This window comes from Sinocyclocheilus grahami, unplaced genomic scaffold (genome assembly GCF_001515645.1).
Source record: "Sinocyclocheilus grahami isolate Dianchi unplaced genomic scaffold, SAMN03320097.WGS_v1.1 scaffold216.1, whole genome shotgun sequence".
Classification (NCBI taxonomy): Eukaryota; Metazoa; Chordata; class Actinopteri; order Cypriniformes; family Cyprinidae; genus Sinocyclocheilus; species Sinocyclocheilus grahami.
This window is the reverse complement of record NW_015505395.1, coordinates 723,132-736,960: the sequence shown is the minus strand read 5'-3', so window position 1 is coordinate 736,960 and position 13,829 is coordinate 723,132. Positions and strand designations below refer to the sequence as shown.

General features: G+C 38.4%; 1 protein-coding gene across 6 annotated transcripts in view; it reads left to right on the top strand.

Moving 5' to 3' along the window:
- Positions 1-13,829, top strand: part of LOC107596231 (microtubule cross-linking factor 1-like) — a 55,972-nt gene that overhangs the window by 24,701 nt on the left and 17,442 nt on the right. For 3 of the 6 annotated variants that reach the window (XM_016286912.1, XM_016286910.1, XM_016286916.1), the window contains exons 3-7: positions 378-437; positions 883-2,301; positions 7,107-7,259; positions 11,898-12,068; positions 13,364-13,591. In XM_016286912.1, coding sequence (XP_016142398.1) covers positions 378-437; positions 883-2,301; positions 7,107-7,259; positions 11,898-12,068; positions 13,364-13,591 — 2,031 coding nt within the window. The remainder of the gene's footprint in view (positions 1-377; positions 438-882; positions 2,302-7,106; positions 7,260-11,897; positions 12,069-13,363; positions 13,592-13,829) is intronic. The other 3 variants (XM_016286913.1, XM_016286911.1, XM_016286914.1) reach the window with 3 other exon arrangements.

The following is a 13,829-nucleotide window of genomic DNA, read 5'->3' as shown; positions in this document are numbered from 1 at the left end:
ATTATGCGTTGTTAAGTGTTGTATTTATGTAGTTTTCTGAGATATAAAGAAGGAATCCCAAATCTGACAGCAGCAGTGTTTTATTCAAATAGTAAGATCTGCCATAAGGACCATGACTTGTAATTCACATAATAACAGTTTTAAGCTTGATACGGTATTCATAGTTGATGGTGTGTTCAAATCAGATGCTGATTCTTTTTTTCCTTTTTTTATTCAAAATGAATAATTTATTTTCAAAAGCTTGCTCCTGTTTTTCATGAAGGTTACCAGGCTTGGTAACAGAAATCAAGATGTTGTTCATTAGTCACTGACTCTCACATTTGTTAATCTGCTCTGTCCTCTTTACACTTTCTAACTTCGCTCTTTTTGTCTTTCAGACTGCTCTGCGGAGGCGAAGCAGTAGAGAAACCTTCAAAGATAAGAAGTCTTTAACTCAGGTGTGTACAAAGAAACACAAAGATCAATTCACAAGCCTTATATACTGTTAAAAATAAAGGTCCTTTATTGACATCTGTGGTTCCATGAAGAAACTTTAACTTCAATGGAATCTTTGCACAAACCATACTTTATAGTTGAAAAAGTTTCTTTAGATTATTAAATTCTTCACATAAAATTGTTCTTTTAATAACTGTTCACTGAAAGGTTCTTTGGGGAATCCAAAATAGTTCTTCTCTGTCATGGCTTCAAACCCCCCCTTTGGAAACATTTATTTTTAAGAGTGCACAGAACATCACAATATGCTAAATGCACTACTTGTTGAGTATATAGACTACAGAACCTGTAGACTTCTTAAATGTTGTCCAGGCCGATTAATCTGTCACTATTTGCTGTTTCGAAATGAATGGTATTGCCTTTCATGTTCACTTATTTCTTTCTTTCCAGGAGGACAGTGCAGATCTGCGCTGTCAGCTACAGTTTGCCAAGGAGGAATCTGCTCTAATGCGTAAAAAGATGGCAAAACTTGGCCGCGAGAAGGATGAACTGGAACAAGAATTGCAGAAATATAAATCAGTATATGGAGACGTGGACAGTCCTTTGCCCCTGGCAGAGGTGACAGGTGGAGGCCCCCACACCTCCCGGGAAGCCGAATTAAGGTTACGGCTCAAACTGGTGGAAGAGGAAGCCAACATTCTGGGAAGGAAGATCGTAGAGTTGGAGGTGGAAAACCGTGGCCTCAGGGCGGAAAACGAAGACCTACGCTGCCAGTACGAGAGGGACTGCTTTGGGCGTGAACCCTTCTCAAGCGTCCCTACCTCACCGTTTGGTGGTGATGCCCTGGAATCTGCAAGTGAACTGCGGCGACACTTGCAGTTTGTGGAAGAGGAGGCAGAGCTGCTGCGGCGCTCCATCTCTGAGATTGAGGACCACAACAAGCAGCTGACGTCTGAGCTCAACCTCTTCAAATTTGGACCCAGCCAAGCCGACCGGGAGTCTGAGGGAGCTGAGGGTGGAAATGGTGGCACTCTCAAGCCTGGTAATGGAGGAGGTAATGGTTTCTCGGGAGCAGGGAGTGGTGCCCCACTGCAGGAGGAGCTGAAAGCCTCAAGACTCCAGATCAATGAGCTAAGTGGGAAGGTGATGAAGCTGCAGTACGAGAACCGGGTGTTAATATCAAATATGCAGCGCTGTGACTTGGCGGCACACTTGGGAATACGCACCAGTAGCCCACGGGATAGTGATGTGGATAGCGATGCCGGGCGAAGGGAACCAGATGAGGACGAGACGGCCAGACTTCTGCTGCTCCACCCCAAACGTGAGGGTCCTGTTGGTGGGGAGAGCGACTCCGATGACTTGTTTGAGAAAACGGCGACTTCTGGATTCGCCAGTGGCGAGAAACCTTCAGATCCCTGCGAACTGGGAGTGGCCGAGTTTGCCCAGCGGAGACGGGAAGACCGGGAGACGCTCCACAACGTCAGGCGTGAAGCTGAGATGCTTGGTAAAACGGTGGAGCGGGTCATCGCAGATACGGACAGTCTGATCCACGAAGGTCGTCTGGTTGTCCTGGGAGGGGACCTTCTTGCGGAAGGTTTGGAGTTCAGAGGCGATCGGGACTCTGCTGAATCTAAACCCGACTCTCAGGTGCTGGATACCATCAACACCCGCATGAGGGCTTTCCGAACGGAACTCCAGCAATTCATGGACAAGGTGGACCACCTAGGGGAGGGTCTAAGGGATCGCGTCGATGACCTTTCCCCCATGCCCAACCTCACTGAATCTAGCAGCTTCCTTTCCACGGTTACCTCCATGTCAAGGGACTCACCCATCGGGACACTGGGAAGGGATCTGGTGACAGACTTCCAGGTAGGTTATGTGTATCTTGACTCTTCATCTTTATTCAGTTTTTGCTGTCACATGCGATCACATGACATGGCAACTTCCTTTTTTCCTTTGCTGCTTCTTCATTTGAAATTCCTTTTTTGAGAATGCATACACCTTTATATTGATTCTGCATCTTCATGTATCATACATCGAAGGTCCTGAATGCACCATAAAGGAAGCTATTCAACTAATTTGGCTGGCATGACTCTTCATCTCAAACCAGAAACAACACCCAGATAAGAAGGGAAATATGTAGACTTGCTTGAGATATGGAGCTGTAGGCAGAGTATTTGACTAGCAAACTGGTTATGCAGTTGCCTTGTCCAACAGTGATATTTCTTATCTTTTTTTTGTTGTAAGTTATATGTGAAAAAAGATCCATGCGAAAGATTAATGGGAGTTCTGTGAGCAGAGTTACGTTCTGATAGACCTGCTCTGAGATTAATGAGATAATAAAACAGCAGGAGACACAAAAGGATACACAGAGTTGTGAAGATGTTTGGTGCTTTTTAATTCATTTTGACATTAATAACCTTCAGCATAAATGTAGGCAGTTGAACAAGTCTTCCAGACATCACAGAACAACACTTGCTCATCAATATTAACTGACCTCTCAGTTTTCTTTGAGAACACCATATTATTTGTGCTATTTTTGCTGTATGTACATGAATTGTATTCATTGATGAACTACCCAGATGACCTGCTGTACTGCATTTGCCAAAATGTGAACTATACGATAGGGCACACCCCCTGGAATACAATATCCCAGAATGCAATTCACATTTCCCTTACCCACACATAGGCACATACCAGCACGAGCGCTACCGAGCTCAGCCAAGATGCCCCTACCTCTCCTTTCCTAACAAAACCACCCTCGATGCTGCTCATAAACACCAAACACCTGCATCTGTACCTGCCCCATCCTCTTACCCACAACCCCCTTGTCTCGCACCTGGGGCAGGGAAGTGTTTAGGGGTATTTCCCGCATGGCTTCACAGAGCTATGTGTACTGTTTTGGTTGTCTATGATTTGAAGGGTCCAAAATTAACTGTGCCAGTAGTGGGTAAACTAAGAAATATTTCCCAGCCATAAAAGTGTATTTTACTGAAGCTTATTTCTTACCACAGAATAAAAATATGACAAGATAACTAACTGACTGTTTATCTCACCAATCTTTTATTCTCTTCTTACAGTTACGAGTTTATATCTGAAAATTCAGACTCTTTTTTTCAGAATTCTAAATTTGTATCTCACAATTCTGACTCTTTTTTTGCAATTCTAAGTTTACATCTTGCAATTCGGACTCTTTTTTTGGAATTCTGAATTAACATCTTGCAATTCTGACTCTCTTTTTTGGAATTCGGAGTTGACATCTTGCAATTCTGCCTTTTTTTGTTTTAAGTTTACATCTTGTAATTCAGATTTCATTTTATAAAATTTTTTAGTTCTGAGTTTACATCTCACAATTCAGATTTTTTTTTTTAATTCTACATTGACATCTCACAGTTCTGACTCTTTTTTGGAATTCTAAGTTTACACCTCTCAATTCTGACTCTTTTTTTGGAATTCTGAGTTTGCATCTCGCAATTCTGACACTTTTTTTGGAATTCTACATTGACATCTCGCAGTTCTGACTCTTTAGGAATTCTAAGTTTACATCTTGCAATTCTGACTCTTTTTGGAATTGTGAGTTAACATCTCAGAATTGCGAAATTCTGAGTTTCCTCAGAAATATACGAGAAAATTCAGAATTGTGAGTTAAAAAGTTGCAATTACTTTTATTTATTCCATGGCAGAAATAAGCTTTGATAGTATTTTGTATTGCTTAGTCAATATCAGTTATATTATTTTTATGCATATTTGTCACAAATAGCCCAAATGTAATTCGCAGCATCATATATGACATGAATACAAGCGCACAAACCAGCTGTAAGCGATTGACCAGGGCACATACGTGCATTTAGTTATAAATTGTGTGCCAACTCATTTTGTAATGCATCAATGCATGAAGTCTCTCGGGCATTGCTAGAAGCTAATAACACCCTCTGTGCAAATGCACAGCAGCAATCACATACTTGCTTAAAGTTAGTTTTTGGCCTTAAACTTCACTTTTAACAAAGACAGGAAGATCCTCATATTTTCATGTTTACATGTTGCACTTCTTAATTAGGTTATCGTAATTAAATTGATCTCGATTTAATTTTTATTTACTGGCACTTGTCAATTTTGGACCCGGCTGGTGTGGTATGATGCATACTAACATTAGTTAAAATGGCAGTAAAATGTGTTTGTCATCACCTGGGGTCTGGCCTTGAGCAAATCTAGTAGTTTATTTGCACAGTTAATGCTGATGCAACATATATGGAACATGCAGCCATTAATATGAGATATGGCAGACAAGAAGTGCTTATACTGTGTTTTTGTTTTCTGAGTAATCTCTAGAGGTTCTGTGTGACCCGTGAACATACTCTGAATACACTAAATGTTTGTTTCTCTATATATTTTTAAGTGACTCTGATGGGGTTGATCATTCTTAGGAATAATGCAGCTGTGTCTTTTAAAATGTGTTGGTGTCATATATGCTAAATAGTCTCGGAAAGCTGCCCTCCATAGAACTGCTTGTAGCTTATTTCCTGCTTTGTGCTTTGAAACTGCTGTATGATAACATGAGTCAACTTTCCAACTAATAACCTACATGCAAGCTTGTCGTATAAACTGAGCGTCTGCATGTGATTTGATATTTCAAATTGAAGTTCAATAATGTCTTAATTGCGCTCTGATTGGTTGATTAGCTCATCTGGCTCATGTTCAGTGGTGGAAGCCATCGGTTAAACTGGGCGGTTCTTTGCATTGGGTCACGTCACTTAAATCTAATCACTCTTCATCAAGCATGAAGTCACGCTTTTTCACCTCATATCTATGAACGGTGAGATGTCCCCCACCAGTTAATGATAACAGACCTGCTATACACTCATATAGGATGTTTATTCAAGAGCTTCAGCTCGTTGATATGCTGCTTTTCTTCGCATGGCTGAGCTTTGCTGCCGTCGTGCCGCATCCAAACCCTGTCAAAGTCCTACACACCTTGCAGATGCTTGTTCTGCCTCATCCAGAAGCCTTTAGCATTGTTCTATCACTGATCAGGAACCTAGAGTTATAATTAAACAATACATCAATGGTAATTATATAGTGTAATATAATATGTTTTGTATTCATTATCAGCTATAACATTGTATCTTTCTGTTGTGATGCCAAAAATACTTTTTGACAATTGAACATCATAATGAGATTTAAAGGTTTACTTTTCTAGTAGCTTGGCAAGCGTATTAATAAGCTAGCTAAAACCTTCATTTTAACCTATGATGTATGGAAGTGTGGTTCTCAAGTGGTTTTGCTTTCAGGACGAGGACTTAACATTCAACATCAAGTGACCAAAACTATGTGTACCTCAAAAAAAATTGTGGATCAAACATATTTATTAATTTGTATTTATATTAAAATATATTTATTTTATCAAACCCAATTTTGTTTTAATAAATAGTTTTAATGTAGTTAATTATTAAAATAATAAAAAATTTAAAACGTCACATAGCTAAATGTGTAAAGTTATGTAATTATTTAAATATAATTAATTATTTAACAATGTTTTTTGTTATTTTATATATTTATATTTATAATATTTTTATGTTAATATTGATAAATATAGTAATTAAAATGACATTTTAATTACATGTATTATTTTAATTATTAGCTTAAACATTTTCTTATTAGCTTATTAAATAGTAATATTAGTATTATTTTAAGTATTTAACTGTATAATGTATTTTTTATTTTCAATTATCTTTAATACTATTGATAAAGCTAATAATCGTAATTTTTTTTAGAAATGTATTATTGTAATTTCATGTATTATTTTAATTATTAGCTACATTAATATTGCAATTAATATTAGAATGAATCTAATAATAATCATTCATATAATATTTAGAAATGTATTATTTTAATTACATGTACTATTTTATTTATTAGCTTAATATAAGGTACTAATTAAAATAATTGTAATTAAAATGATAAAATAATATATAGTTAAATCATTAAAATAATGTAATTTTCATTGTCATTATTTCATTAAGAATTATTATATTAATATTAATTCAGCTATATATTACAATTGTATTAGTAAAACACCCCCCAAAAGTTCTTTAAGCCGGTGGACTGGTTTAAGCATTAGGGTTTTGACCTGGTCCTGGATTTGGCACGACACCATTAGCGTTTAGTCCCAGCTGTCAGTCACTGCACATTTTGGGTTATTGGTTATAAGACTCATGTATCCCCATCGCATGCGCTTCATAACCAGTGTTTTGCATTCTTTTTTTCCCCTTGGCCCTTCCCTTCTTCTCTCTTCGTCCCTCATTTCGTTCCCAGATGTTTCAGCCCATGATTCTGTTCCTCCTCATTCTCGTTCTCTTCTCGTCTATCTCCTACGCCATCATCTTTAAGTTGGTCTTTCTTTTTGCGCTTTTCTTTGTCTTGTAGCCCGCTGGCTCTCTCTTTCTTTCTGTTTTCTATTCGATCATTGTTTTGTAATTCATAATCATTTTTTGAATACAATGTGTGTCGATGACCCCTCACCTTTGCATTTCACACTCTGAGTTTCGCTTAAACCCACGTTCAGTTTTATTTTTCCCCTCCACTCTTTTTTCTGTATTCTGTTTGTCGTTCACGATCCCCATGCACCTCCCTCTGTCTCCACCTCCCCGACCCTTTCCTCCCCTCCTCACTCACAGTACGGGCGCAGGGAGGAGCAGGAGTGGTGCCTAGACCGCCAGAGTGTCCCGGAGGCCCCTGGACAGGGACAGGGCGCCGCTAAGGGCTCCGTCACAGCCAGGGGAGGCCCTGGACTCAGTAGATACACCAGGCCCCACAGTTTCAGACCCGAGGTCAGTGCCTCGTCCATCTCCCTCTCAACTTTAAGACAGATATGTTTCCAAGTGTCTTTGCAGTGCCTCTGACTTCCTGAAACACCTGACAGTTTAATGTGGTGCACAGTAAGATAGTAAGATGGTCAAAACTGAACGGATTTTCCCATGCACTACCAAAACTGCATGTTTCTGTAAAGCCTTGGTTATCTTGGGACGTCGTCACACGAAAGTAGCTGGAACAGTACTAGGGGTGAGTTATTCTCAAGAAAGCGCCGCAGTTTCAGAAAAGTGTTGTTTTCCCATTTAAAATGTAACCATATCACATGAAAAGCCACCGCTGTCAAAGCTATCCAGAGATAACCAAGGCTGTGATCCTCTTTTTAACATTAAAACAGATGTTTCGGTGGTGTATGGAAAACTAGAGAGCTGGAGTGCCTTTCCTTGTGAAAATGTACAGTACAGATCAAAACTCGCACACTGGTTTAATGACAAAGCTTTCCGTCCTGAAACAGGAATGACCTCGCTGTGTTCAGACGTGCCAGATTTTAAAGGGGTCATGAACTGCCTTTTTTATTATTTTGTACTGTTCTCTGAGGTCCACTTACAATGTTACCAATTTTTTTTTACATCAAAAAACATCATAATTCAGAAGTAATAGGCTATTTTCTGTCCTGTTTTGACCCCCTCTTCAGAACGCTCTGTGGTGGATTGTCGACTCAGAAGTAAACGCCCACTGCTGTGATTGGCTAACAGTTTTGTATGTTTGACTGCTGTATCCTTCACAGATGATTTAGGTTAAAAATGCATAAATACTCAGTACATATCAAAAGATCTGTTATAACAGACAAAGCAGTAGTGAGCAGCACGCAATAAAAACAGTTCCTCACACTCGTGTGGTGCGACATTACTGTCAGATCTGATATATTCAGCACAGCATCGTCTTTTAGTTTCAATCTTTCGAAAAAATCCTGAATCGAATTGTGCCTTGTTTGTAAACGATTCCGCGGTGAAATGAAGCGAATAAAGGACCAAGTTCTTGCTGACGCAGTCTGGAACTTCGTTAAAAAATAAACTTCATCCACTCTTTCCTAATGTTGGGATCAGAAGGAAGGCGATGGAGAGACTGTGTTTTTCCACATTTTGGCACTGAACAGCGTCTTGTTGTCTTCTGAGCATCCTTATCGTTTGGTTTCTGCGTAGACCTGCGTTTGTCTCTCTCATTATTTACACTACAGGCATGAATCGGTGGGCGGAGCTAAACAGATAGTGATGTAGAATCGGTGGGCGGGGCTAAACAGATAGTGATGTAGAATCGGTGGGCGGGGCTAAACAGACGGTGATGTAGAATCAGTGGGCGGGGCTAAACAGGCGGTGATGTAGAATCGGTGGGAGGGCTAAACAGACAGTGATGTAAAATCGATGGGAGGGGCTAAACAGGCAGTGATGTAGAATTGGTGGGTGGGGCTAAACAGACGGAGATGTAGAATCGGTGGGCGGGGCTAAACAGACGGAGATGTAGAATCGGTGGGCGGGGCTAAACAGACGGAGATGTAGAATCGGTGGGCGGGGCTAAACAGACGGAGATGTAGAATCGGTGGGCGGGGCTAAACAGACGGAGATGTAGAATCGGTGGGCGGGGCTAAACAGACGGAGATGTAGAATCGGTGGGCGGGGCTAAACAGACGGTGATGTAGAAGCAGGCATTGATGATCTTCTGCGGAGGCGGGGTTTAGCCACACTATTATGTCATAAAGCGACACATTCCACAACCTGTCGTTTTGGCAGATTGGCTTCAACATAAGATGATTTTAGACTAAAGAGAAAGTTTTGAGTTCTGAAACTTACAGGATGATTTTATAGTACAGTGACCTATTATATTTCAAAAGATCAAGGGAATTTTGATTTCTCAGTTCATGACCCCTTTAAACATCTGAACCACAAAGGTTGTGTCTAAGCCTGAAGTATTTATGAATATGGTTCCAGATTTCAAAATGTCAATTTAAATGGATGTGACACTGCTGGTGTTTGAGCACAAAGGTAACAGTGTGTGAATACTGAGTCTCTGTCAGACAAATCTCCCTCCAGAACTACTATGTCTCTAGATCTGTTTCAAAACCTAGTGTGTGCTTTTAGGCATCATAGAGCACTTTCTAGTTGTGAAAGCTGGCCTAGACAATGATTAATGATTTAAGATGCCTCTTGGATATTTTATGGCAAATGCAATCCTACAATGCATTAAATATATAATTATTAAATTAAATTTGATAAAATGGCCTGTTGTACCCAATATGTATGATATTTTTAGAATTTTTTTTTGTATTTCGTCATTAACTTGAGTGTTTCAAATCCCTTATAAAATATGACATTTATGATGCTGCCTGTGAAGACAGAAAGGCTGCTCACTGGGTTTTGAAACAGAGCCTGTGTTTAGAAGGAAAGGAAAGCCTACGACACACTTTAGTATGAAGAGCAGTTCTCCCGAGCTTGTATGTATTTCTTTATTTAAATTAATAAAATGCAATAACTCTCTAATGTAGTAAAACCGAATGGAAGCCAGCCAAATGTCATAAAATAGCACTTCCAGTTATTTTACACCAGGTTATTAGACCAAAAACAGCAAGAGCATTGGTTCGTCTGATGCAACACAAGATCTAGCCGAGAGCAGTTTGTTCACTCGAATCATTTAATTCACATCATTGTCTCAGTGATTTTTTTGGTTTCTTCTCACTCCGCTCACAGTCACTACTGTTCATTTGAAATCACACTGGTTTGTCATGAATTACGATCACTCACCATCCTCTCACGCAGGGGCTTTGGAAAATGTGATGTTTCTGTTTAAAATAAGGGCTGTATGTGTGTTAATCATGACATCTGTATGTATATATTTATGTTTGCATTTAATTTGTTGTACGTCTATGTGTTTGTCCCAGTTTATGTGCTATTGCTGTACAGGCTAACCAAATCAGCTAAAAGACAGGTAGTCAAGCGTATTTAGCATCTTGCAATATGCAACAATGCACACTTACTTTACCTGCATCATGCTTCCTTCAAGTCCTGCTGGGTAGGTCCCTACTTTTCAGTCATTTTACAGTGATTTTGACTGGAACAAATGGACACTGGTAATTTCAAGTATTTTCTCACTTTTATCATCTAGATCAAATCAGTTTTAGCACAACCATAACAAAATAAAAAGTTTAGGATGTGCATTAGTTGTGCAACTGAAGCTGTGTATATTTTAGCTCGTAGCTGCAGAGGATGATGGGAAATGTAGTTTTGTAGCACAAGCCTGTCAACTCATAAACCACTTGTCAATCACAAAGTTTTATACTTGTTACCAGCCTAGGGGCTACAGGTATAAATTAGTAATGTTCCTGTTATCTTGCATGTTTATATTTAGCATTTTTTTATACTGATGTGCATTACAATCAAATAAATAAATAATAATAAAAACATTTCATAAAATTATTTTAAAATAATCATAAAATAATGATTAAATGTTTAAATCTAGTCTGCAGAATTGGACAGATTTCCCTCCAAAATCAGCACAGAAAATAATTTAAAAAAGAAACGGTCCATTTGGGCCTAATAATAACCAATATCAATTTAAAAATCCCTCAAAATTCAGGACTCGAAAACAAAAGCATTTTTAATTATGACCTGATGCTACTTCACATGCGCTCAATCATTAATGAAATGACTTGAAGGCAGCATATGCTTATTTTACAGCTTGAGATACCCATGCATATGAATCTTTATGATATTTGATAGTATATGATATATGAGTTGATATACAGTATGATATATGAGTTTTTGTTAATATTTAGATAATAATTCAATTTTATATTTATATTTTCTGTTTTTAATTTTAGTTTTAGTAAAAACAAAATAGTAATTTAGTTGTCTGTTTTTGTCTCTTTTTTAGTATGTCTATATAGTATTTGTTTATTAGTTTTACATATTTTAGTACTTCAGCTTAAACTAAGCAAAAATGAGAAATGTTGTCTTGGAAACGAAATCGTTTTATTTGATTTCAGATAATGAAAATATTATTCATGGTTTTAGTTTTAGTGTTAGTTAACAATAATAACTCTGATTCAACCTTACAATAAGATAATTGTTAGCACTTACAAACAGCAGCACATAAAGCATACACTCTAAAAAATGCTGGGTTAAAAAGGGACAAACCCAGCAATTGGGTTGTTTTGACCCAGCCGTTGGGTTGTTTTCACCCAGCGGTTGGGTTCAAAACAACCCTACCACTGGGTCAAAACAACCCAATTGCTGGGTTTGTCCCTTTTTAACCCAGCGCTGGGTTATATTTAACCTAGCATTTTTTAGAATGTAGCTTTAGTAGCCTATTTCTTCAGAGTAGAGATGAATCTAAATTGATTATGAGCTTATTTCATGGAGAATCTTCCTTTAGCTGACTGAATTAATCCTCTTGCATTTATCACCAGAGATCCAGAGAGTTTATTATAGGAAACTGTTCCATTAAGAATGCAACTTGGAATGCAGTTTAATATTGTCCTGCCTAACCATCCATGTAAAGGTAGCGAATCTAGAATGAGAAGATACTGAAAATGTCACCCCACATCTGCCTTGCCACACGATACAGGCGTGTTTATGCATGAAAACTGATGGTGTTTCTCTCGAAAGTGCTGGGATTTTGAGACTGGTGTTCTGTGTTCTGATGGGGTCCAGTTCCGTGACCCGGTCCTGCCCGAGATGGGAACGCCTACCAGAGAAATACAGCTCCGCCTGGAGCATGACAAGAGGATGAGAGCTGGAGCGGAGGAGAAAGATAGCTTCACATCACCCATCACTCAGGTACCTGCTGTTTTGCATCATGCATTACTGAACTGAACCAAAGCTGAACTGACTTGAGCTCTATCTTCTCTAGAGCTGCTTTACAGCTGAAATTGTATTTATCTCATAATTGAAGAAATTTGCAACATTAAAAATCACAGTGAAGCTGCTTTGAAACAATCTGTAATTGTAAAAAGCGCTATTGAAATAAATGTGACTTAACATGGTTTACTTTTAGAAACAGGATCAGACCTACAAGTCATCGATTCAAAGACTCCTCACATATAAAACTGATGTGAAAATAGTAGTTTGCCATGGATAGATAGACAATATATCAAGAGTACAGCACTACAGACCCAAAACATAGACTAGAAGTACAGTATAACTTGTTGACTAGTCTGTGTATCCACATACCAGTCATACCAGCCTAACCATGTAAAGCCCGACATGTGAAATAATAGTCAAAAAAAATTTTTTTTTTTATGGAACAGTTTATTGAACCTTCTTTTTTGGGGGGAAAAAATAAAAGAAAAAAAGTTTGCATATGTTTTTGTTGAGTATCCTATTTGATATATCAGGCTTTTATGGTTCATATAGTTTGATATATTGAGAATATGGAGGAAAACCAGCTCAGTTTTATTCCGAGGCCCAAATTGAGCAAAAATATGCAATTTAGTGCAGATCCTGATATTTATATAGCTAAATGACGAAATTCTGATGCTTGTAATGTAAATCAATGAGATCTTTATAACAGACAACTTACATAAAATGCATATAAATATCAGTTGTCACTCTGTGTGTCTCAATAATATGTCTTTTTAAGATGATCAAAACATATAATGCAATGCAATACAATGATAATTGAGAGATTAACAAATAAACGCTCTCTAAAAGTTTGATGATCATATTTGATACTCACATTTGAACATGATTTTATGGATATTCAAGTAAATGTTGTTTCAGTCCAGTACGTGTTCGTCTTGAAGTATTACTAACAATATCAAAGTTATTCTTATGTTAGTCTTATTTTAGAACTAGTTATTGCTGGTTCAAGATCCTACCAGCCTAGCCAGGTCCCCACTAACTTGTAGTCTGGCTAATTATCCACCTAAACCAGCTTAGACCAGCTAGCAAACTGCACAATAAAAATATTTTTTTTAGATGGGTTTTCTAGTAGATTTACTTTTGCACTTGCCTTAAAACCCCCACATGATCTTTCAGACACTTATTGCTCTCTATGCAAGCATGCATCTGTTTTATGTCATAATAATAACAAGTATATTAACCATAACTCTTGTCTATTTTGAATGTTTTAGCTTGTGCAGGAGGAGGAGAGGAGGAGAGCCGAGGCCCGGGGAGGACTCGAACTGCAGGGACTTCAATCTCATGAGCCAACGTGGCCACAGGAAAGAGTCCTGCTGCAACAGGAAGTGAGGTTGTTCCACCACAACATGGTCATTGTCTACATGAAGCTGCGCTGGATCCTGATGCACTGGAGGCTCGGCCGCAGGACGGACGCACTGGAGGAGGGAGCGCATGCTGAGGTGAGCTGATCCAGAATAACTAGCCTAGATGACTAGATGACCAGGACATTTCCTGACAGTTTTTATGAGATTGACCCATTGCATCTATACAAACTCAATAAAAATATCAGTGTAACGTTACATTTGGTCATTTACCACATGCTTTATTTTACTTTTATTATTATTATTATTATTTTACACCTGTGATTATTTCTGGATTATGCATTAATCATGCTAAAGTACTGATGTACTTTATTGT